At 44.1% G+C, this 26,305-nt stretch overlaps 2 protein-coding genes across 2 annotated transcripts in view; one reads left to right on the top strand and one right to left on the bottom strand.

The window, feature by feature from the left end:
• stxbp1a (syntaxin binding protein 1a) overlaps positions 1–362 on the bottom strand; it is a 35,857-nt gene extending 35,495 nt beyond the window's left edge. Inside the window, exon 1 of the mRNA XM_076283363.1 lies at positions 269–362. Coding sequence (XP_076139478.1) covers positions 269–305 — 37 coding nt within the window. The 5' untranslated portion in view covers positions 306–362. The remainder of the gene's footprint in view (positions 1–268) is intronic.
• A 1,382-nt stretch (positions 363–1,744) lies between these two features.
• Positions 1,745–26,305, top strand: part of niban2a (niban apoptosis regulator 2a) — a 37,860-nt gene continuing 13,299 nt past the window's right edge. Inside the window, exons 1-6 of the mRNA XM_076284789.1 lie at positions 1,745–2,155; positions 11,153–11,283; positions 13,471–13,599; positions 14,261–14,366; positions 14,499–14,666; positions 22,832–22,947. Coding sequence (XP_076140904.1) covers positions 2,101–2,155; positions 11,153–11,283; positions 13,471–13,599; positions 14,261–14,366; positions 14,499–14,666; positions 22,832–22,947 — 705 coding nt within the window. The 5' untranslated portion in view covers positions 1,745–2,100. The remainder of the gene's footprint in view (positions 2,156–11,152; positions 11,284–13,470; positions 13,600–14,260; positions 14,367–14,498; positions 14,667–22,831; positions 22,948–26,305) is intronic.

Here is a 26,305-nt window from a genome sequence, read left to right as displayed (position 1 = left end):
AAAGAAAATATAAATATCCCATGATAACGTGCAGTGAGGGATTTAGGTTGCATGTCCGCATATGATCCCCCCCCGAGAGAAATGTCATTGCTGTAGTAACCAGATCAACGCGGTTGCACAATGGCAAAGCATATACCGCATCCATGGAGGACGCGCCATATACGGATAGGCGATAATTAGCTCGTGTGAAAAGGCGCAGCATCATTAATCCGCCTAGTTAAAGCAAGAATAAAACAATACGAATATGAAAAAAATAAAATGATCTTACTTTCGCCGACCACCGCCTTCAATCCGATGGGTGCCATGATGCTCCTGAATGACAGACCGTATTCACACTCCTTTCCTCCCTCTCTCCCTCGCTGTAGTCCACCCCTGTCTCCGCTAGATCGAGGGTGCACACCTCACAGTGCGTCTTACTGCGGAGATTCGACCAGAGAGGCAACGTCACTGCGTATCCGCCCCTCCCTTTCCCTGAGCTTCATTCTCCTTCAGTTCCACTTATTTGTGGGTCCTATAGTGGAAGTCTGTTCGAACTATTTGCAGACACTTTAGCCTGTACAGTTATGTGGAGGCTATTTGAAAATCGTATAGTCTTTTAGAATTATCCAATTTGTACATCTCTTGCAATCCTATCACGTGATTTTATGTTGGGTTTATGTCATGTGATAGTCTATGTTTGCCGTTAACTGAGAGTTTGTGTGTGTGTGTGTGTGTGTGTGTGTGTGTGTGTGTGTGTGTGTGTGTGTTAAATCACTGCGCTCAACTCTGATGTTTCACGGGCTATTTGTTCTCTCTTGCACCTATTACGAGAATTAGTGGGCCTATGGTTAATTGCACGGCAATCCGAGCGTCATTTGCGCTCTATTGAATAAAGAAAACGCAGAAAGGAAAACTACCAATAAATCAACACATGGCCAATTCAATCAACACAAGATTAAATGACCAGGCAATATTGCCCTTGACTCTTATCAAGCAGTAAGGCTCCCTCTCCACAAGAGGTCAGCAGAGCACCTTTAATAATGCAGACTATAGCGAATGATTGAGTTTGGGAGGTATAGTCGAAAGACGTTGGGTCTGTGTTTCACGACGTTGTGTGGTTACAAATGTCAGGGAGCTGTTCCTAGAGCACACTGAAGGCAGCGGCACAGGTGTCAGACACGCAACTTGAGATGAGGAGGAAACAGCAACATCCCAACCTCTGCAACACCTGGTTGCTTCAACTTCGAATGCCAGCCTCTCAGGAGACTGAATAGCTGTGTATGAGAGCGAGCTCTGCTGCGTAATTACGCATAGCCTAATATGATAACATACCTCACAGCTGTGGACTTGCAAATTACTACCTTATTCACAAGTACTCAGCTAATACGATATATAGATCATCCCTATGCCACATCATGCAGCATGAAGCAGTGGGCTATATGCCTAGTCTTACAGAATAGAATATCATGTTTTTATATTTGTAGTTTTATATTTGTAGGCTATGAATTAATTTGAATTAAACCGAGGAACAGCAAACAATATTAAACTGGTGAACTGCAAACTTGGTGACTGGTGAACAGCAAACAGAGACACACATAGGAAAACATTTACATATGCCACAGGCTTACAGTCTAACATCTGATGCGGCAAATTCCGAAGTTCTTAAGGGGTACTTTATGGGCGACGTCCTCCCTTCTGCCACACCTCTACTGAGCGTTTGACTGAACACGTTTGTCTTGTAGCGACTCTGAGTTTGAGGGTGTGACCTGAACTCCATACCGAGCTAGTCCAGTCTGAACACAAAACGCAGTTTCTCCCTCCCCGCCGTGGTGGTGGCCAGTTCAGTTTCATCAGAGTTTTTTAGCAAGCGGCGTGTCAAACCTGGAATTTTCGGAAACTTCTCTAAACACCTTCAGTTTGCTAACACTTTTTGGGATGTTGAGGTTAAAGGCGAGGAGGAGAGAACCCGGATACTTTTCCCACTTTCTAATTTGACATTTGGAGAAGTTATATTGAAAACGTTGCGGGTATCCAGCATACAACCGAAGAGTAACGGGATTGGTTCACGGACTTGTAGCCTACTTAGAACTGTTGGGACATTGGAGGACAGAAAAAGTCAGGATGGGGGATGTAATTTCTTCGCACCTGGATGAAGGCAGGCGTGAGAAGATAACAGGTAAAATGAGCCATGCGCATGTCTCAGAACAACAACGACCAAAAGCATGTGCAGAATGCGCTTTATTCTGTTATATACTTTGTTGAAGGGTGAGGCATTGTACTTTGTCTGTGAACCAGTTTTCTACCTATCTTATGACTTCAGTCTGGTGTTGTGTGGCTCAATTAGTTGCCGACATGTATTTGTGGTAGAGCGTTGGCATTGGCTTAAACAGTAGCTTCTGTCTGATCTGTATTCTGTAGTTGCTTTCACTATATGGGGAAGTATTTGAATTGTGTACACTAAATTGAACTTTAACCAAACACAATGCTGTCAGTGACATACTGACCGTTTGTGCCACAGAAATACCAAATATGTTATAGAAGCATACTCATAGGCATAACATATGGGGGAATAATCATAATGCACCCCCTCCCCCAGCTTACTGCATATCCCAGTCATCTTCAAGGAACAGTGATGTACTTTACTTTAAAAACAATGATCATCTTCAAGATCTCGAAGACTTCGAGACATTTTACTTTTTCACTGACCCTTTCATTCTGGAAAGGCACAAGGCACATCCATGTGGAAGTCAGTTCCTTTTTCTTTACTCTGTGGATAATTGTCCCTTTCCAAAGGCAGCCCCACTTTGTATTTGGAGCATTCAAAACCATGCTGGCTATGCTCTGGTTTCTTTGTGTAGACTATTGCCTATTTAATCACTGTGTTTTGGTTTGGTTTATATGATGCTGAAAATAAGTCTCAAGAGACTTCTAGTGTTTATGAAAGCCATTCTGTGATCAGATGAAGGTTTAGGTTAGGGTTTTCTCTGCAGAGGTTTGGTAAGTTCTGTTTTTACCTCCACACTGTGAGCAGTTTTATGTGTATATGCCTGTGGAGACTTGTTCTGTTATGTGAATGGGAGGGTTTGTTCAGCTGCACAGTTAAAAAGACTCTTAACCACAGAAGACCTCTCAAATGCACCTTAGATGCCTCTCATCACACCTCTGGCTCTGATCTTAATGTCACCCAGGTACTCTTTTGCTGTCAAAACCTGACAATTCAAATGGACAAAAAAGCAGCATAGAATGACAACTGATGGCATTGTGTATACTGTATGTGACTGTGGGTTGAGGTTTATGTTTCCAGTTGTTGTTATTTTGGTAAAAATAAACCCAGTGGTAACCATGTGACGTGGATGTTGCACATATGCTTTTTACACGTCAACACCCATTTATCAAACAGACTCAAGACAGCGTAGCGTGTTGATGTGTGTTGGCGGTTGAAGTCCCGTGCGCTCTGAGCCTCTTCGTTCGGACTCTCTTTGGTGGAGCTTAGCCAGCCGCAGTGCTTTTGGCCAGTGGATGCTTGCTGTGGGCCATTAATGTGAGAGATGGGGAGGAGAGGGCGAAGCCCTCCTGGACAGATCCCACTCTCTGCTGAGTCTCTGTTCCACAGTCAGACGAGCGGACTGAATGGAACACTGACCACAGAATGCAGGGAATGCCGTGTGACGTCTCGCATTTGGGGGCTTTGGCTGGAGAGATGGAAACATCCACCCGGGCTCACCACGCAAATCTATACATATACAGTAGAGTAGACTACACACACCCCTGCACAACCTTCACGCATGCACACACACACACACACACACACACACACACACACACACACACACACACACACACACACCTACTCCACCCTGTATAACAACAACCCTGGCTTAAAACCCAATATTATTACTCAGACGTCTTCACTAATCATCAAGGTGCCAGGTATCATTGTTTTTCCACAGTGCCCTTGTGTGTGTGTGTGTGTGTGTGTGTGTGTGTGTGTGTGTGTGTGTGTGTCTAGCTACTGCTACTTCAGAGTAGCAGTAGCTAGAGAAGAAAATATATGCTGATTTAAGCTTATTCTTAGATGAATACTGGCTTAGCCTAATGCCTCTGCTTAGCTTAGCTGACCATGATACATAAATTACTAAAGTTCACACGTACCCTGGTGGCTGTTTGGCCTCTGAGAACTTGTTTAAGGGATACATGCATGGGATTTCAGTTGTAGGGTGAGGCCCAAAACTTGAGTTAGGAGTCGTGATTATGTAGCGTAATTTCCATCCAAGTTTGTAATGGAAATTTTACCAATTTGAATAAGAAATTCTATGTGGAAATGCTTAAAATGTACAGAACATAATCCAAATTGATTAAGAAATGCATATTGAGGGGCAGCCGTGGCCTACTGGTTATCGCTTCAGACTTGTAACTGGAGGGTTGCTGGTTCGAACACCGACCAGTAGGAACGGCTGAAGTGGCACCAAACCCCTCACTGCTCCTGAGCGCCACTGTAGCAGGCAGCTCACTGCGTCGGGATTAGTGTGTGCTTCACTTCACTGTGTGTTCACTGTGTGCTGAGTGTGTTTCACTAATTCACGGATTGGGATAAATGCAGAGACCAAATTTTCTCAAATTTCCCTCACAGGATCAAAAGAGTATATATGCTTACTTACTTATACATATTCACTGGAAGAGGGTGATTTATCAATTGATTGATGACTTATGCCTTATGTTGTGACAAGCACAGTTGATACATATGTCTCTCATTTTTTTAAATATGTATTGGCACCAGAATCAGTTTTTCCTGTTACATTACATGGGCATGCCCATATACATGCATGACACACACACACACACACACACACACACACACACGCACACACCTATGTGTACCTGTAAGGATTAGTAAGGCCGATCACTGACAGAAGATGCTTCAGGGGATTGTGTTCACATGCCAAACCTGGCTCTAAATGGTCATCAGTAGGTCAGGAGGTTAGGCTTTCAGGAAATTCCTTCATGGGAACACAGAACACACACATACAGACACACATTCACATATACATTTCCACACTCACATGTACACACACACACACACACACACACACACACACACGTTTCCACACTCATATGTGTGCAAATATTTTCTCACACATTTCACTCACACAGACACACAGAGAGAGAGAGAGAGAGAGAGAGAGAGAGAGAGAGATACAGTTAATAGATCACTGTTCAGGGAGAGGAATGAGTGGAGCAGCAGGCATGAACATGTCCAAACCTTTACCAGGCTTTGGAGAACCACTTGGAAGTTTCCACATGCAATAAATCACGCCCCACTTCACCTGCTCCATAGGACTTCATGCTTTCCTTCGTGCTCTTTTTCTTATTAAACAAACACACACACACACACACACACACACACACACACACACACACACACACCACACACACACACACACACACACACACACACACACACCACACACACACACACACACACACACACACACACACACACACACACACCACACACACACACACACACACACACACACACACACACACACACACAGTTGTGTCAGCAAAATTGCACAGTGTATGTGTGTGGGTTTGTGTGTGTGTCTGTGTGAATTGAGTGAGTGTGAATGTTTATATGTGTGGGGGAGAGGTCATTAGTCAGCCCATTCCTTCTCTTGAACTCCATTGAGTCAGGGAGGATGTCCACTCTCAGTGCTGAGAGCACATTTTTGGAGGTCTTACACATGTCCTCCCCCTGTTGATCTGTTAGTGTTCCCTGATAGACCAACACTGAACATTATCCTCAGGTCAGCTCTACCCTTACTGTCAGTCGCCATACGTAGAGATTAGGTGTAATGCAAATATTAGTTTACACTTTATCCATCCATAACTGTTAAGGGCCGTTCACACCAAGAACAAGAAATATAGTGATAATGGCAAAAAAGTATCGTTCTAACTAATATGAATGACGACGTCTACACATGCACTATAACGATAACGAAATGAAGAATGACATCGTTGGGGATCACTGTCAGAACAATTGACAGTGAGAGCAATAAAAAGCTGACAGCCAATCAGAAACCTTAACATTTTAGCCATCACATTAATCAACGCGAGGAGAGACTTTCCTTATTGTTGGTCAGTGTGGACGCTTTCATCGTTATAGTTATAGTTACCTTAATAGTTATCGTTAGAATAATCGAGTAGAATCATATTTATATTATCCAGAAATATATCCCTAAGCATCTTGTTTGAAAATGTATTTGTTGTATTTTGAAATACAAATGGATTACAAATAATGTCTAATATGTCTCTTATTTCTTTTCATATTTAGCTTGATAGTTGATAAATGACACAATATTGTACCTTGGAAAATGTGGCAACTGGGCCATAATCTGTGCCTGACTACATCATGACAGGTCCTTTTGACCTGAATTGCACACTCTCAGAGCTTTAAACAATTTGTCTGGTTTTGAAGGAAGTCGACAAGTCTAATTTGATAACACTGGCGGGCTCTGAGGAGTGCTGCTGCACCATTTACATGTAATCTCTCCCACTGTTATTGCCTCTCTCTTTCTTTTCTCTCGCACTCCATCTCTCTCTTTCCGCTCTCCCACTCTGTCACTCTATCTCTGATGTTTCCATTTGGTATTATTTTTGTTTAAAGACCACCAGCTTACTGGGCTTTTGTTTTTCTCATACTCTGTCTAGACGTTTAGGCATGTCAAAGTAAACAGTCCACAAATGTTGCTACTAAAAGCTGGCTCAGTCTTTTCTACATACTGGGCCAGGGCCTTGAACAGTGAAAAGATTTAATCTTCTATACACTCCCACGAAACCCTCTTTAAATCACATTAAGTGCCAGTGGATTGTCAACTTCAAATTGCATTGATCCCTTGAATGAGTGGTGCAGTGGGCAAGGATGTCAGACTAATGTCATTTTTAAACTGTCTGGCTTTATTTGTAAAGTCGATGACTAAAGGGGGTCAGTGCTGTCAGCACTACCAGTGCTCTTCATATCCTGGACTGGACATGATGACACCTGTATTGCTTGACCATCCTTGACACACACACACACACACTCACTCACTCTCACTCTCTCTCTTTCTTTTTTTCTTTCTTTCTTTCTTTCTTTCTTTTTCTCTCTCTGTCTCACATGCACTCACACACATGGTAGACACACAATATGTACTCTACACTTCCATAGACCGACAGCCCTTTCCATATGCCATACAACGAAGGCTGACAATGCTTTGCTTTCCAATAATCTTGGACCACATTTTCCTTGTAGGCCTCAATGGGCTGCAATTTCTGTCTCCGTCTCTCTCTCTCTCTCTCTCTCTCTCCCCCTCTCTCCCTCATCTCTCCTTCTTTGTCCTCATCTCTCTTCCCTTCACAATCCTTTACCCTTCCTGCCATTGTGATGGCTAGCTTGACTAGCTTTACACGATTGATGGGTGTTTGTATAGAAAATACACTGCGATAGGCCAGCTCTGTTTTGTTTACATGATGATGTAGACATGTCCGCTTCAATGTAGAGGGTTGTGGAAGTCCCAGTCTGTCATGCCACTAAAATTAGTTGTGCGCGGAAAGGACACCGAGGCTTATACGAAGTATACGAAGTCTGGCCTTCTCCATCGTTGGCAACTGTCAGACCTTTCCTTCCTTCTGGAGAGCAGACAGACTTTCCTGAGCCGCAAATTACAGTGTGGCTGTGTGTGTCTGTGTGTGTGTCTGTGTGTGTGTGTGTGTGTGTGTGTGTGTGTGTGTGTGTGTGTGTGTGTGTGTGTGTGCGCGTGCGTGCGTGTGTTTGTGAGTGTGTGTGGCTGTGGCTGTGGCTGTGTGCTGTGCATGTGCTATGTGTCACAGATGTACATTTGGCACATTGAAGTAACTCTGGGAAGTTGGTAAAGATGAGAGTCAGCTGTGCCATAGATCAGACCTTGAACGAAAAGAAGGTTGTATTTTTTGTGAATATGAGTGTGAGATACATGAAAGACACCCTCCCACAGTTGGTATTGTCCCAGTTTTAGTACTCAATCTTCTGTGGAGAATATTTTTCCAGTCAGCACCAATCTCTCTGTCAATATCAATCACTGGACCATGGAGCTGCAATTACTCAGTTTTCAAAAACAAAGTAAGGGTAGACCACCCTACCATCCCCTCGTAAATAGCTGAGTATATTACTAATTTCATGTGGTTTATGAGCACGTGTATAGATATGTGGAGAAACGCTGCTGTCTCCAGTGCCTCCTCCATAACTTCATAATTATGTGCATGGCTTTGGTAAGATAATTACCAGGTTAGTTCCAAGCACAGAATAGAGGTGTATTGACCCTGGACCTTACTGTGGTGATTTGTTAAAGGAGAATTTCGGCGATTTTTCACATAGGTCTCTGTCTCTGGAGGTTATCGAGTACTGTGGGTATGAAGAAAAAACGTTCTAGCTCGGTTCTAGCTCTAGGTCTAGCTCGAGTTGCTGCAGCTACAGTGCTTCACTCTGGTGGCTTGTTCATGAGCCCCCATGTTCAAGCCCCCAGAGTCAAGAAAAATCGCCGGAATTCTCCTTTAATGTGCACTGAAGGGTTGTTAGAGAGGCTTTTGGAAAGTCCAGCCTTTTACGAAATATGGCTGATATTTCAACATAGCCAGTTCCATTCGCTTGTAAGAGCAGTTTGATCAACAAAATTAAGTTCATATCAAGGCAGGCATTGAACTATTCAACTTTAGACCATATCTCATAGTAATCATAGCATTCATCACATTAATTAGTGTAATGTTGTGAATATGAAACTCTTGGCTGCCTTTGAAAGAAATGGGAAAAAGGGAAAAGAAAGGGGTGATGTAAAAGGGGCGATGTGATTATTGTTCTATGCAATCTTTCCCTCTTGCAGTCATCTTTTGCAAACAACATAAAACACTGAAAATCTACTTGCTTTCTTCTAATACTGACTGAAGCTCCAACAGCAGCCAGCCATTTGAAAACATCTGGTTATGATCCAAAGCCCTTAAGCAACACATACACACACACAATCACACACACACACACACCTTTCTCATTCCCAGAAGTCTCTTTAGCATTTGATTGTTGGAGAGTGTTAAAGAGGTAAAGCTTACACTAAGACTGTGCCCGGTTAAAACCAAGTTTTGGTCCATATAATTTCTCCAGATCTGATGCCTTTTAATAGTCTACCAGTGGGGTGCTGATTGCCGGTGTCATAAAGGATAGGTTGTTAGCACGGAGCTGAACGCTCTCTATCTTACCACACAAAGAGCTAATTCCAGCTCATTTTACTTCACAATGTGGTTCTCTGTTCCTAAAGTGCTGATATTCTAATGTGTCTTTCTAATGTGCGCTGCCAACAGTCTGTGAGTCCGTGTGGATTTGAATAGACACACAGACACATGCACATAGGGAGCCATAAACACACTCCAAACACCTTCCTTTCAGAGTGTATTGTCTTGGGATATGGATTGCACTTTGGTGGGAAAAAACAACCACAGAAATGCTGACTGGCTCAATATTGTCAAAAAATGGAAATGAGGATACTGTAGATTGTGCAGTTATAATGCTGTGCATTACTATGTCAATGCAAGCTAACCAATCTTGCACTCTCACTGTTCCAGCTGTGGTATGTCCAGGTTATCCAGGTGTGTGTATGTGTGTGTGTGTGTGTGTGTGTGTGTGTGTGTGTGTGTGTGTGTGTGTGTGTGTGTGTGTGTGTGTGTGTGTGTGTGTGTGTGTCTGTGCCTGTGTGTGTGTGTGTGTGTGTGTGTGTGAGCGTGTGTGTGTGTCAAGAGAGCAGGTGGCTACATGTCAAAGGGAAATTCTCTCCATCGTGTTAACAGACCACAGGGAGCGACCTCTAACCTTTGGCTAAGAAAGCCATTAGGCAACTACCAGAGAGGCCTCAATCTCAGACTCCTGCAACCTGAAGCCACTGTGCCAGTATTGGTCCCCGTGCTCCAGTTTTCTCTGTGTCTGGTAGTGCAGCATTGAGTGAACAGGAGACATGACATATTTGGTGCTTTTAAAAGAAATCTCATGCAAACCAGATAATACTTAAATGTTTTCCAGGCATGCAGTGACGAGATCCAGTGGTACTTTGAGGCATGAGCCTCATAATTGAAATAATTGTGGAGAAAAGCAAGTAGACCACAAATACTGATGTCTGTCAAGAATGCATCTGACGAGTGTCCAGTTGCTCCCCCTCCTCTCAATTATTTTTTCAGGCTCCAGAGATAGCCAGAGAGGGTCAGAAATGCATGTCTGTGCAGGCCCCCCTCCCTGTATTATGCAATTAAAAATGGATGCTCTCCTTACAAGGGAGTTGCGCACAGCTGTGGGTTCAAAAATTGGGCTCCAACAGAAACATGTAATAAAAATATCAACAGATGTGATGTAAAGCAAATTAACTAATTTCCATCAACTTTAGTCACATTATACCCTATGATAATCAGGAGCTAATCCACCAGATCAGGTTGATTTCTTTTTTAACCTATACAATTTTACGCTAATTTGAGTGCAATTCCACTCAGGATTACCCATTTGAATGGCCAAAATTTGGTATGATGCTTTGATGGAAACCCAGCTACTATCTGGCATGTCCTCAGTGCTCTTACTCTCCTCTTGCCACTAGTCAAACCTCTTCTTCCCTCCCCTCCCTCAGAGAAGATGTGACCCCATCGCTTACTCACCTCTCTGATCATACACAGATAAAAGTGAAGGCTGGGTGTTGTTGAGGGCCTGCATGCTGTCTCCTGTATGGTGACTCAACACAAGCTGAGCGGACACATGAAAAGCCAGCCCTGAAAGAATTAGAGAGCGAGTGCTGATGTGAAACTCCCACCTTGTTTAGCATTCTCTTTGTTTTTAAAGCGATGCAATACCTTCTTATGTCTGACTTTGTTCTTTGTGTTTAATCTTCTGATTGTTGTTATGACTGGATGGTATGTGTTTATTGTCTAGTTTAGCTGCTGCCTTTTGGTCAGAACACATGATGTTCACTTCCCTGGGTTCATCTCAGCTATCCTTCTCTCTTTTCCTGTGGCTACTCCCTTGTGGATAAATGCCCCATGTTTGTGATGTTGAGTCAGACAGGAGAATACATGCAATCTGAATTGAACACTATCCTCTTTATAAAATGCACACTCTGTCTCTCCCTCTGTGAAGGGCATACACGTGTGGTGCTGGAGGAATTTGGGCGTGTGTACGAGAAACAGTACGGGGTGGCTCTCTTCAACGACGTGCGCTTCGAGATCGAGGGTGGAGGAGGAACACAGTCCCAGCTGCTGCACCGCAAGGCAAGATGGCCCTCAGGCTTCTATCTCTCTGTCCATCTCGCTCATCTGTCCTCTCTCTCTCTCTCTCTCTCATCTCTCTCTCTCTCTCCTTTTAATTGACCACCTCTTTCATCATAACTTATTTTGTTGACTCTTTCATCACATTCCATATCTTCATCCCAGCGCCCCCAAATATTTTTTTCCCTTTCATCCTCCCCTCTCTGTATAACGGTTTATCATTTTTTGTCTGTTTATTCATGCTTTCCTTCATCCTCTCCTGTTCTCTAATCCCTTGCTCACACTCTGCTTCTCTCTGTCATATGTGTCTCACTGTGCTTCTAGCTGAGCTTTTCCCAGTTCTCTGCTGTTAAACACCCTCCTTCTCCTTAGTTCCTGTGGTTTCATTGGCGTGTTAGTTAAACACACACACACACACACACACACACACACACACACACACACACACATCCTTAGAAACACACACATGCACATTCACTCACTAACTGTAAAATGAAGTGAAGGAGCAATTGTGGTTCAGATCCACATGGTTCTGCTTTCACTGGCAGGAGAGCGGAAACTAGAGCAGATTTCACACATGAGCTAAAGGGAGCTGATCCCCCAGCCATTCCTTTTTTCTTTCTCTCTCTCTCTCTCTCTCTCTCTCTCTCTCTCCTTTTCCATCTTTTTCTGATCTCACTGTTGAGTCATTTAGCCCTTTACCCACATTCTATCTCTCCCATCCATTCATTAAAGTTTAGCCCTTTTTTACCCACCCATTATCATTATCAGCCCAGCATTTGCTGTAGAGCAGTGCAACCTCTCAAGTCTTAGACAGAACAGCTGAATGAGGAGAGACCGTTGCTCTTGATCAGAGTGACCCCGGTCATCACAATGGACCTGCTGTAGATTCTGTGGAAAGACAGGAGAGGATGACCTCAGACCGGCCCAGCTGCCGTTTGGTGGAGAGAAGTAGGGCACATGTTTTTGGGCCCATGAATCAGAGGCAATTAGCATCTCTTTACGCCACTGTAGTCAGCTAGCTGTGCTGTTTTGGGTCTCAATTGATAGTGTTTGAAGAGGCCTCCCGGAAAAGCCTTGATGAAGGCCACCACACACAGAGACGCACACACACACACACACACACACACACACACACACACACTCTTTGTGACCTTGTTTGAGGCCATGTCATCCTTGTTATCTGTGATCCAAAATGGGGAAAACACACACGCAGTCACAGAGACACTACACTAGTGAGCATTTCTAAGAACCTCTTTCTTCTCCACCTCTCTCTCTCTTTTCTCCCCCCTCCTCTCTTGCTTTCCCCCCTTCCTTCCTTCCTTCCGTGGCTGGGATTAAGCTTGGTCGAGGCATTTGATCTCCTGTTGGAAATCTAAAAGTGTTGTGGGTGAGAAGAGGGGGGGGGGGGTTCACTCTGGTAAACACTTCATGAAAATCACATGCTTTCCTGTCTGATCTACGCTAGCTAGCACGCATGTGTAATTGACCAATGGGACTTGACATTACAGACTAGCACATCAAAGCTCCCTAAAACCACTCTTCGCCGATTGCTACCCATGTTGTGGCATCCAGAAAGACTCTGGCTTGGCTTGGACAAAAGCCTGTATTAGTTGTTGCCAGATCTTACCCAGACTCGGCATTTAACTCGACACTCAACGCCGGCACCACCAGTCATTTGGTTGTTACCAACCATGGAGAAAAATGTCTGGCATTTGATCATAGATGACTGTTTACCACCTTTCTGTAGCCGCACTGATTCCTCCAGTCCTCATCAAAGAATATGGGGTTTGCTTGTTCCAGTAGCTCATGGGTGGTTTCCCCAATAAGGATTAACCCTTCTTCCAGGCTTTACCACACTTTAAATGGAAAAGCTCTCTCCATACTATGCCTCTTAGTCCAGTCAGAGTTCAAAAGAGTGTCACTGGAAGGGGCTCATGAGGAAACTGAAAGCTGTATGTGGCAGCGCTGTTGGTGAAAGTTTTTAAAAGTAGCATCAGAAATGGAGACTTGAATTTGGGGATTTGGTGGGGTAATAATCATCAAAGAAATGTGGGGAGAGGCGTGCTTTGCTGTAGTTACTCTAACAAACACTTGTGTTTTTGTTCCTTTGTCTTTTGGCTCTATCTGTGTTGTAAGTGGTGCTCTAACTGCTAGTGCTGTCACTGACTATGAGTCATCTTGCCTCAGGATCCGCTGAAGGACAAGTGCATCTTCTCTGGGAGTCTCTACAAGTACCTGGAAGAGAATAAGAAATGGCGTCATCGCTTCCTCTATGTGGACGACACCTACAACATCGCTCTCTTTGAAAACAAACAGGTGACGGAACACAATGCCGACATCACAAACAAGCAACGGACCAGGAAACAATACACTGACGGCCAGGCTACACTTAAACCGCTGCTGAAGCGGAATGTTTGCTTATGCTGCAAGAATGTGCTTTATGCCATTATACAGTAAATGCCAAGAATGCCATTATGATCAATGGAACTGGCCACACCAGACCTGGAGAGTATTCCAAGTACGTGGTTTAGTGACAAACCTGGGTTAGTTAACTCAGAGTAGGTGGTAAACCTCCTAATAGAAGAGTTATATGGCTTCATTCTCCTAACAAAACAATGCCATACGGCTCTTGTTGTAGGAGGTTTACCACTTACTCGGAATACCCCCCTGAGAGCAGTGCGTATGCGCCATAGATATTCCAAAAAATATATAGATCTGTCTTCTATTTCTATTTTTGTCTGGCACATAATGCTTTGTGTACAGTGCTGTTCAGTTGTGGTTTCTGTGTAGCCTGGCCTAGCTCATAGATTTTTGGATATAAAACTACTGTATGTCAACTTCTAGATGTATAGCTAGCCAGCCCTGCATTGGCAAAAGTGTAAAGAGTGTGTGGTTCTAAAGAGGTAGTTGTTTTTAGGTAGTTCAGTTTTGCGTTTGAGGGACAATCTTAACTTTGTCATCCTCGACTTCCTTTTAGGGCCATGAAAGAGGCCTGCATCCCAAGGAGACCATCAACTGCGCTGGATACAGAGCCCTGCACTCTATGGAGGAGTACCTGGAGCTACTCAACACCAGCCTGCCTGGTGAGGAAGGAAGGAGGAGACACACACACACACACACACACACACACACACACACAGACAGTGATGGTCATGCTCGAATATGTTTTGATACATACTCTGTTCGTGTGTGTGTGGGTGTGTGTGTTTATTTAGGCGTGAAAGCTAAAGCAAGCAGCTCACCATTCCTCAAGTGTCCCTCTGAGTACCCACTGATCCTGTGGCACCCCTATGCACGTCATCACTACTTCTGCGTCATGACTGAGAGGGAACACACCAAGTGGCACGCTGTCCTCCAGGATTGTGTCAGACATGCAAACAACGGTGAGAATCATCTCTCTCTTCCTTACACACACACACACACACACACACACACACACACACACACACACACACACACACACACATGCACACACACACACACACACACACACACACACACACACACACACACACACACACACACACACACACGCACACATGCACACACACACACACACACACACACACACACACGCACACATGCACACAGACACAAGTGTCTGACTGCCTCTTTTACACACGTGCATATGAGCATAGTAATGCATACACATTCACCGTCTACCTGGAATCTCACATGTAGTGGTTAATGTTGAGAAAACCCTTTCTAAGTTATTCACTGTTGATTGTTGTTTTTGTAGACTTCTACCAAACTCACAGGCACACCCACTCAGAGTGGCACAGGCCACACCCTTGCCAATTACTCATCTTCTGCATCACTGCCTATTGTTGAAAACAGACAAGGGCGTGTGAGGTGTATGTCATAGCGTGAAAGTTTGGATGCCTTTCAAATGAGTTTGCCTTTTAGCGACGTCTAGAAAACGCTCCCAGTAATTCATATTTGAATAAAAACGGAATGTGCTGCCCTCAATACTGAGTGTGAACCTACTTTTCAGGAGCTTACTGAAGGGGTCAGAGAGATGCAAGTCGTCTGAAGCGCTATTTAGTCCAACAGGTTGTAGTTGTAAGTTGTCACCTGAAACCAAAATGCTGTGCTCAACACTTCCCATGTAAGATGTTATCTTTGACAGTGATACCTGTCTTATGCAACCTAACGTCCATATTGCAGTCACACGGGACTCCAACAATATTACCACAAATGAATGTCCATGAATTAAATACTATGCTTTAGAACAGTATCGCTGGGATTTCTGGAACATTCCAGACTTGTGCACCACGTTGGACTACAAGTGTGAAATATCAGTAGTTAGCAGAGCAGTCAGTTGTATTCAATGTCAAGTTTTCAATAGACATGATTCCATTTCAAAAAGTGGTGTGTATCGGTGAGCTTCAAGATTGGAAGCCTCTCCCTCCGGGTGTTTGCAATGCTAATCAAACTCAAATGGTATCCTGTGAAGTGTGTTGTTGAAGGGCTTGGCACTGCATTATGGTGTCAGGTTTCCAGATGAATAAATTCCCATTTATTGTGCGCTTGCTGTCAGCTGGGTTTATGTGGGCCTATATTCTCTATGACAGAACAAAGAGGAGCTCAATTTCATCTAATATCCCTGCTATAGTTATAAAGACCTGAGTTTGGTGCTGTCATTACCTGGATAATCACACCGAAACAATCACAGTGTTTAATCTTGTGTAAGCCTTTCAAAAGTTCACAAGTCCAGACTTGCTCTCTGGGATCTGATGCAGAAAAAGCAGTGCAGTCAATAGCTTCATCAGTGGTCACCAGCATTGCTCATCCCCAACCACATGTCAACACCATCCCATAACACACTCTGACCAAAAGTGCTGTGTATGTTTAAATGACCAGTTAAGAAATGGATCTGGAACATGTATCATACATGGATATCACAAGGTGATGACATATAGTGTTTTGTCTTTCTGTCCTTTAATGTTGTAGGAGTGTTGTGCACTTCAGTTGAGCAATGTAACGGTCTTCTTTTTTTAAATATAAACAGTATTTAGTCAAACTTACATATCCCAAAAGCATTTCTGGGCTGGAGTTACTGTTACTAAGAACAACAGATAGTACTCCATGATGTAATAGTGGTCATAACAGAAAGATGACAAGAGCAGTATACTGGGCATTTCTCTGTTTGAGGATGACTTGTCATTGGAAGTGGCTACAACAATGCTGTGAAAATGTATTTATTTTCATTTTTAAAATGTGCATTCCCTTATGTGTTTCCTTTGGTCTTTGATTCCCTCCTCTTGTTCTCAGTCTTTGTTGTTGCCATGCCTACCTGATGAAATACGCTTACGAGCCCTGCAATCAACTTCAGCATGGACTTTTAAAGAATAGCTTTTAAAGAATAGCTCCATGCTAACTCCAGGGGATTGCATTTAATGATGGTGATACATTTCCAGTGTGGCTTTGGCTGCCATCCGCTCCGTGTCAGATGTGGACACTAAATATAGACCCTTTCATCAATAAAAACAATAACAATGCTTGAACGTTCTATTTGGGTCCCAATCTACTTCCTCTGCATTAAGATAACATATGGAATGTTAAAAAGGAAGTCTTGTGGGGCCAACTATGATGCTGATAATGGAACTCTCTTGAAAGGGTCCATACCATCTGACTTCATTCTTTCTTTTCACCGGTCCTCTCCTGAGGACAGAGTCAGTCCTTTCATCTCAAGGAGGATAAAATGCCCCCTCCCTCTCTCTTCCTCTATTTCGGACCCACTGTCTGTTTTCTCTCTTCGGTCATTCTTTTTTAGTGTGCGTTACGGAGCCTTGTTCTCGGTCTGCTTGAGGTAAACCAGACATCCCCCATCAGGCCCCACTCTGACAGGGGGATACGGCTGTGAGATAGCAGAGGCTCCTCTCACCTCCGCCCACTCTGGGACTACCCACAGACTCACATGGAGTGCGTGTGTGTGTGTGTGTGTGTGTGTGTGTGTGTGTGTGTGTGTGTGTGTGTGTGAAACACCATTATCCCTCTTTTTGGAGTGCTTTGATTTTGTCATTGCATAAAGGCTGATGAATGATGGCATAGGCCTTTTCTCAGGAAAGGTGAGTCATATTAGCGACACCACGCCCCCTGGCCCTGGTGATCTGGAGGTCTGGCACTGAGCCCTGCATATCTAGTCAGGATCTTGACAGACATTAGCGGTTGATTGACATTAGCGGTTACATATTGCTTTGACCACCTACGTAAAGACTTTTAAAGCTTTTATCATTATCTTTTACCTTTTATTTACTGAAGTGAATAGGGTGTGACCGTGTTTTCTCTGTGTATGATGAATGTACACAGTGAGAGGAAGAGAACGCTTATATGTCATGCTAGCTGAATTCTGTACTTCTTTTTTCCCCGCTTTAAGAGAGGAACTCGAGTTGTCCCCATAAATGACATTCAAACTACTAGGCTCCCAGTTCTGCTTTTGCCGAGCTTGGAGGAAGAGACAGAGCGAGGAAAAGAAGGGAGCGCAGTGAGATGAAAGAAAAGGGAGAGAAGAGGAACAGTGTGTGTGTGGTGGGTCACTGTAACCCAGGAGCACATTCACCCAAGCGGAGAGCACATCCAGCAGGAGCACAACAGGCCCAGTGTGTGTGTGTGTGTGTGTCTGGGGAAGACCAGGCTCGATGGGGACACTGGCTCCATTTTGAGGAGTCTTTTGACCGATCAGCTTTCTCCTCCCTCAGAGCTACGCTGCTGTTGTCCATCAGTGTTCCAGAGGAGAGCCCACTTGTGAAAAGAGATGAAGGAAAGGAATGTGTGTTAAATGTGCACAAGGGCCAGGAGAGAGTAGAAATGCAAGTTAAATGTGCACAAGGGCCAGGAGAGAGTAGAAATGCAAGTTAAATGTGCACAAGGGCCAGGAGAGAGTAGAAATGCAAGTTAAATGTGCACAAGGGCCAGGAGAGAGTAGAAATGCAAGTTAAATGTGCACAAGGGCCAGGAGAGAGTAGAAATGCAAGTTAAATATGCACAAGGGCCAGGAGAGAGTAGAAATGCAAGTTAAATGTGCACAAGGGCCAGGAGAGAGTAGAAATGCAAGTTAAATATGCACAAGGGCCAGGAGAGAGTAGAAATGCAAGTTAAATATGCACAAGGGCCAGGAGAGAGTAGAAATGCAAGTTAAATATGCACAAGGGCCAGGAGAGAGTAGAAATGCAAGTTAAATGTGCACAAGGGCCAGGAGAGAGTAGAAATGCAAGTTAAATGTGCACAAGGGCCAGGAGAGAGTAGAAATGCAAGTTAAATGTGCACAAGGGCCAGGAGAGAGTAGAAATGCAAGTTAAATATGCACAAGGGCCAGGAGAGAGTAGAAATGCAAGTTAAATATGCACAAGGGCCAGGAGAGAGTAGAAATGCAAGTTAAATATGCACAAGGGCCAGGAGAGAGTAGAAATGCAAGTTAAATATGCACAAGGGCCAGGAGAGAGTAGAAATGCAAGTTAAATATGCACAAGGGCCAGGAGAGAGTAGAAATGCAGGTTAAATATGCACAAGGGCCAGGAGAGAGTAGAAATGCAAGTTAAATGTGCACAAGGGCCAGGAGAGAGTAGAAATGCAGGAGGTAAATGGAGAAGCTGCAGAGATGGCGCACACGTCATGCAAAAGGACAGTGGTAAGAGGAGCCAGCCAATAGGTGCAGCCAGCTTCATGCAAATCTGTGGGTATTGGGCATTTAGGTGCATTGTCAAATCATCTTTTATCTTTTTCATCAGCGTTTTCCCTATTGGACGTACTGAATATTTTCTTCCGGCTAAATAACTGTGGTTAGGTTCCTATTTTTGCTTCTGTAGGCAGTTGAAGTCATAGGCACTTCCCGTACTGTGGTTGGGGTTCATAGTGCTGGTTGCCTCCCGGGGCTTGTTCAGGGTTTAGAGCTGCATACCTATGGTCAGGTGTTTAAGGGTGAAGATTATATGCTGTGCGTAGTTTGGTCAAGCCAGTCTTCTGTCTCATAATAGAATTTGTAAAAGCGTTTTGGAACTTTTACAAATAGTCAAATGTGTTCTGTGCAGTATAATCACTCAGACCAGACTGGTAGAAGGTACAGACACACACACACACACACACACACACACACACACACACACACACACACATACACACACACACACACACACACTTTTAATGACTAAAGCTGCAACTTTTGATGTTGGAATTTGACTTTGTAGCATCGGAACAAAAAAACTGTGAAACAGCCGTACAGTACTTCTAAGGCTGCAGCTATGCTGTAGATACACAGCAGACACAACAGGAACACCGTAAACTCTTTTTCTCAAACTCAGAGGTTGCTTTGATGTCGGACACACACACACACACACACACACACACACATACACACACACACACACACATACACACACACACACACTTGGAAAGCAGGGAAGTCCTTGGGAAGAGGGGTGGCTTTCTCAGGAGTAGCGTGGAGCCAGGGAGCTGTGGCGTTTGCCAGGGAGGACGCGGGAGCCAGAAGCATGTTAAACACAACCACATGTGCTATTTATACCCAGCTGCTGCCCAGCGCACCGAATCTGCGGCCCGATCGCTCCCCACGGATTTATACCCACAGTTCCCTGAGGCATGGGAACAAACACACACACATGCATACACACACACACACACACACACACACACACACACACACACACACACACACACACACACACACACACACACACACACACACACACACAAGCTGCAAATGCAAAAAGTAGTGAATGTGTATGTGCATACATACAGTGAGCGTATGCACAGAATTAGGTCTTGTAAACAATATCCAGTAGACCTATACAAAAACTAAGCCCATTGTTCTGGATGCCAAAAACAAACTTAACACAAAGTTTGTTTGTTTTGATAGCACATGCTCTCAGTAATATTTATAGTCTTTTGGAATAGACCAATGTATGTATATGAGGAATATTTACCATAATATACATCAAGGCACATTAGCACGCAAATATAGTAAACGTGGTTGACCAAAAGTTCTACAAATAAGTGAAAAGACTTGGAGAGAGGAAATACCATAAAACAAATCTGCAGAGCTGAAGCTCTCTACGCCAGGGACTCTGTAGCCAAAAATACTCTCACGAGGGCAGATGCCAAGGGGAAAAAACTAACCCTGCTCTCTCTCCATCTTTTTAAAAGTTCCCCCACTTTCACTTTTGCCCAACATTTTCCCATATTTCTTTCTTTCTTGTTTGCTTTCTCTTTTTTCCCTCTTTCTTTCTTTCCCTTCCCCCAGTCAGGCAGACAGGATCACTTTCCCTTTCTCTCATCCCCTCATCCTCCTGTCTCCATCTGGCTTGGGACGTCTGGACTTCCTGTTCCTGTGGGATCCCCCCCACCCTCTGCTGGTTCACTTCCTGTCTTTGTCACACTGAGTGGATCACATCATGGCTGAATCTCCCCCACATAAGACTTCAATGCTTGATTGTTGCAGAATTGTCACCATCCATTGTTTTCTTCTAGGAACCTTACAGAGTTTGTTTTTCCACAATAATTAGCATTGCATTGTTATCCCTACCTAGAAAATATTCACAATTACACCCTGATATATCTGCTGATACACACGCATTCAGTCCCAAATATACACTACACCCAATCAGTCAGCGGTCTTTCCGTTGTTGTTGACCTGGGACCAGCTGACCGCTGTGTGCCTCTGTGCCTGTGTGTGTGTGTATGTGTGTGTGTGTGTGTGTTTGTCTAGGTCTTTGCAACCTCTCCCCAGTCATTTCCTGCATGCCTTAATGTGAGCTTTAGCTTCAGCCTGGCTCGTCACATCCTGTAAACCACAGGATGGCATCTGATATGTCATACACTTTTTGTCTTTGTCTGTGATTGTGTGCATGTTTGTTTGGTGTGTCTATGTGTCTCTCTGTGTGTGTGTGTGTGTGTGTGTGTGTGTGTTTATGTGTGTGCGTGCATTTCACCATGTCGACATACACCCAGGGCCGCTCATGTGTACTCAGTCGTGCTGATTCGACCCTTTCTGTGCGTCTTAGGCCTGTGCTCCCATTGACTATATCTGGGAGGAATCACTCCAGGCGCTAAAGCTGCTGCCAAACTGGCACCGTGGCCTGTACTGGTGCTTGTTTAGCAGATGTCACCACGGGCCACAGAAGACTGGAATGAGGGGACAGTCTCAGGGAATGTCTGACTACAGATAATGCCGCTGTGGGGAGCCAATCAAATTATTGCTTACCAGTTTATATTACCATATACCATAGTGTTGTTATATCAGTTCAAAATTGAGTGCATGCCCAATTACGTATAAGTATAAGTATATTTTTTTGATTAATTAGTTAATATATATAATTAATAATTAATATTAGTTGATCTAGTTTATTTAAACACACCTACTTGGGGTAAAGGGTGAAATTGCCATTTTTCACACTGAAGAAGGGTGTTAGCCCGAAACGTTTGTGAGGCAATTAAAAAGTAAACGATACTGTTGAGTGCTTGCTTCATTTATATTTCTAAGTCTCTGCATTTAACCCAATCGGTGAATTAGTGAAACACAAACAGCACACAGTGAACACACAGTGAGGTGAAGCACACACTAATCCCGGTGCAGTGAGCTGCCTGCTTCAACGGCGGCGCTCGGGAAGCAGTGAGGGGTTAGGTGCCTTGCTCAAGGGCACTTCAGCCGCGGCCCACTGGTCGGGGCTCGAACCGGCAACCCTCCGGTTACAAGTCCAGAGTGCCAACCAGTGGGCCACAGCTGCCCCCATGTAGGCCTACACCCAAAGGATGAACAAAGGATGGTCAGTCTTTATTGAATATTACCTTCCTACACACAGTAAGGGTTTTTCCAGTAGTGAATTCCCTTTATTTGAGGGCATTGGTTTGTGCTACTTGATCCTCAATGAGTGGTTCTTAATGTTCCCTGTACATGAAGACTCCCTTTTACTCTATGATCTCTGTGGCTGGGCTGGGCAGCCTTGGGTTACCATGGTGACTGGAAATTCCTTTTCTGAACGGTGTGACTTTACAGATCACTTCCTGGTTAGATTGAGTGTTATGCACTGTTGCACTGCTGTGTAAGTGTCTGAGTCTGTGTGTTTGTGCCTGAATAAGACCCTTACTAACAGACCTGCATTCCTGGACTGGACAGGAAGTGACCAAGGACTTGGTGTTTACAAAATGTCAACACAAAGTGTAGAAAAACATTTTACACAGATTTGGTGTAGAATAATTACAGCACTTATATTACCACCCTGAGTCATTGTGTGTTAATAATGAAACATTACATAAGACATACTACAACACGTTAACAACACATTGCATTTATATAGCGCTTCACAGTGAACGGGGAACCTTGCTATCCACCACCAATAGTAGTAGGCCTGAGGAATTTTCTATGCTTTTTCATTGATGTTTGTCTCTGACACTCCTCTTAGTGAGAGAAGAGGTTTTTTTTAAAGCACTCTCTGAATTACAGATCACAGTTCGATTTACTTCTGACCCCTACTGTTTTTTTGATGAATGTTCTCTCTCTCTCTCTCTCTCTCTCTCTCTCTCTCCTCCCATGTAGGTCTCTCCGAGGAGTCCACAGTGCAGACCCCGGCCTTCACAGATGCACTGAGGCTCTACAGACAGTCCAAAGGCCACTACGGCACCTGGGAAATGATGTGTGGGGAGCCCGCTCAGGTGAGAGGAACTCAGGGCACTCGACTGGCATGTGTCAGCAATCAAGCAAAACATATCACCAGTCTACCAGAATAGGATCGGGTGGGATTTATTTTAATAAATAGCAGCAATGGATTTTGTTGTCAAATGCAAATGTAAGAAGATATGTACAAAAAGCACTCTTCGAGAAACCAGAAAGGTATCTTGGCAGTGTCCCACATATTTCAATTTATTTCCTCATACCCCTCTATGAAAGTCCATTTATCAATGTTATTTCCCCTTGGCTTGAAGTGGCACAGCCATCTGAGTAGAACCCACATGGAATTTGAGTGTTAGCTCTTGGACTGTGTGCATCTTTGTGTATGCGTCCATGTGTGTGTGTGTGTGTGTGTGTGTGTGTGTGTGTGTGTGTGTGTGTTGGAGTGGATGCAGGTAGGAGCGGTCATTATAGCCTCCCTCAGAGAGAGCTGCTGTGTGCCCATGAGACTACTGGCCTTACACGTTCTCTCCTTCTTTCCTCCCTCCCTCTCTCCTTCTCTCCTTCTCTCCCTGCCTCCCTCTCTCCTTCTCTCCCTCTCTCCCTCCCTCCCTCCCTCCCTCTCTCTTTCTCCTCTGCCTACTTTGGGTGGAGTTTCCTCTGAATGCGCTGAATTCGCTCTTTGTCTCTGTCTGCACTGGCTCAGTGTTTGGTACACAAAAACAGCCTGCAAGTGTCCCTGTGTGTGTGTGTGTGTGTGTGTGTGTGTGTGTGTGTGTGTGTGTGTGTGTGTGTGTGTGTGTGTGTGTGTGTGTGTGTGTGTGTGTGTGTGTGTGTGTATGTGAATGCAATGCAAATGGATAGTTTGCAGCACAGAGAAGAGGGATAGATTGCATGAAAAGAGAGAAAGAAAAGGGAAGTGAGGGATAGGGTAAGATGGGGAGAAGAAGAGAGGGGAAGTGAGGGATAGAGTGAGAAGGAGAGAGGGGAAATGAGGGATAGGGTAAGATGGGGAGAAGAAGAGAGGGGAAGTGAGGGATAGAGTGAGAAGGAGAGAGGGGAAGTGAGGGATAGGGTAAGATGGGGAGAGGCCTGTCTGTCACTCAGGTGATCATTTACCTGTGATCCTTGGTTAGGTAAGAGACTCAAGTCTCAAGTCTCAAGTGTCACAGGTTTATGCTGTGTGAGTCTGATGCTATGTGATGCTTTGACAAGGAATATGTGAGTGGGTGTTTGACATCCAAGTCCAGTGTTGTGTTTGACAGTTTACGGTTTAGTGTGTGTGTGTGTGTGTGTGTCCATTGTTAGTGTCAAACTGACCTTTTCTTTTTAGGCTTTCATGATGAGTCATTACATCTCCCCCACCCCACCCCACCCCTCCTCTCCTCCTCTCCTCCTTTTCCTCTCTCTCTTTCTGTGCTCTCACATTCACATTCTCACACAGTGACTCAACCTCCATAAGCTGTGAGCTAACAGGGGGACAATAACCTGACTGACCTCAAACTGATGATGAGTAGAGTAGAGATTGTGTGTGTGAGCATGCGTGTGTGTGTGTGTGCGTGTGTGTACGGGTGTGTGAGTATGTGTGTGGGTGTGTGAGTATGTGTGTGCGTGCGCGTGTGTACAGGCGTTTGTGTGTGTGTGTATATGTGTGTGTGTGCACGCGTGTGTGTGAGTGTCCGTGTCTGTGTGCGTGCGCGTGTGCGTGTCTGCCTGTGTGTGATGATCGCTTTCACTTTATGCCTACCGTGCACTGAAATATGCCTCCTAAGTCTGTAGGCCAGTGTGGCGGCATTCCAGCGGATCAAGAGCGCACCTGATCTCAATCATTTGACTGGCTGTGCTCAACCTGCAGTTATGTCAGGTGTACTCTTTATCTGACACCTGACACCATCGCACCCCAGAGGCCACCCTCCAGTAACTCCAGGGGCCTCATGTACAAAGACTTGCGTGGATTTCATACTAAAACATTGCGTACGCGCAAACCTGAAAAGTAGCGTACGCACAAAAAAATCGTGATGTATGAAACTGTGCGTACGCAGCATTCCACGCAGCTTTTCTTTGTACATCCCCAATTAACGTGAAATTAAGCGTACATGCACGAGCATTACACTCCACCCTCTCTCCTCCCTCAATCACACTCATTTTAATATGCTAACTAGAAGGACATTCGAGAGCGCAGACCTCTGCGAAGACAAAATGGCCTATCCCGCAATATTAATAACAATGAAAACTCATCTGTGGATCCATTCATACTCAAACCTGTTGCAATTTGCAAAGTTTAATAATTGAAATCATCAAATGAATAAAAAAGTTTATTTTCAGCGAATGCGAGGTAGAAGTGCTTATCTGACGAAATGGCAAGAATCTTATGTCTTTATCATCTGTAATTAATGAATAACAAAACAAAAACAGTAGTGGCAGAGCGTGGCAGTGGCTAGGCTGAGACCGTGGCAGAATTATTGGTCAGTCTGCAAGTAGGTGACAGGGTTCGCATAACTGGGTTGAATGCATTTGGACCATGACAACATAACTGCATTTATTAAAAAATCATTAAATAAATCGTGTCCAAGTACCACGCATCGTGCACCCGAATGGAATAAACTCAGTTGATCCAGGCCACCTCGCCACAACATTACGATTTCTGGATCATATCCCTATATTTGCACACAAGTGTGACAATAATGCGAATGCTTACGTCGGAGGCTTACGTTACGGCCGTCGTTACAAGGAAAGTCAAAGTAGCCATGCAGTCAATCAGGGAAATATCTTATATTCGCACTTATTCAGCCTATATAGATAGTATACTATATACTATATATATACTATATACTATATAGTATACTATATAGATAGTCAGCCTATCTATTCACATGCATGATCCTGTCCCATATGTATTTCTTTTAAAATAAAAACTATCGGAGATATGAAGGGAAAACACTCGGCAAATGTTAAGGCATTGCGTGAAGCCGACCCATTTATCACAGGTTTTGTGGAAAGCTCTTCAGAATCTGAAATGTTTGATAAGCCAGTCATCAACAATCGCGTAACCAAATATCGGGGCTGTGTAGGCTGTTTCACATTCCCTTTTAATTCTTATACTCTAATAAGTCTACAGTTGTCATCATAGATAGGTTGTTGCATAACTTAGTAGAATTTGCGCATGTTGCATGTCCAAATTTAGAAACATAGGCCTATTTTCGAAGTGTTATCATTTTTAATAACCAACGTTTCACAATATACTGTGCAAATAATGGCCTAGACTCGCGATCAACTAATGTTGTTGCGCTGCATTGCCTCTAAGTGTCGCCAACTGACGATACACATTGGAAATGTGCGTACGCCAGACATGAAGTTTGCGTGGAGGACCGCACATTCTCACGTTCAAGTCAGTCTTCGTAC

The sequence above is a fragment of the Alosa pseudoharengus genome, unplaced genomic scaffold (genome assembly GCF_046254945.1).
Source record: "Alosa pseudoharengus isolate Yale_2024_CS ecotype anadromous, Long Island Sound unplaced genomic scaffold, YU_APseudo_1.1 YU_APseudo_1.1_scf_14, whole genome shotgun sequence".
Taxonomy (NCBI): Eukaryota; Metazoa; Chordata; class Actinopteri; order Clupeiformes; family Clupeidae; genus Alosa; species Alosa pseudoharengus.
Note: the sequence above shows the minus strand (reverse complement) of the source record. Positions and strands in the feature narration are given on the sequence as shown.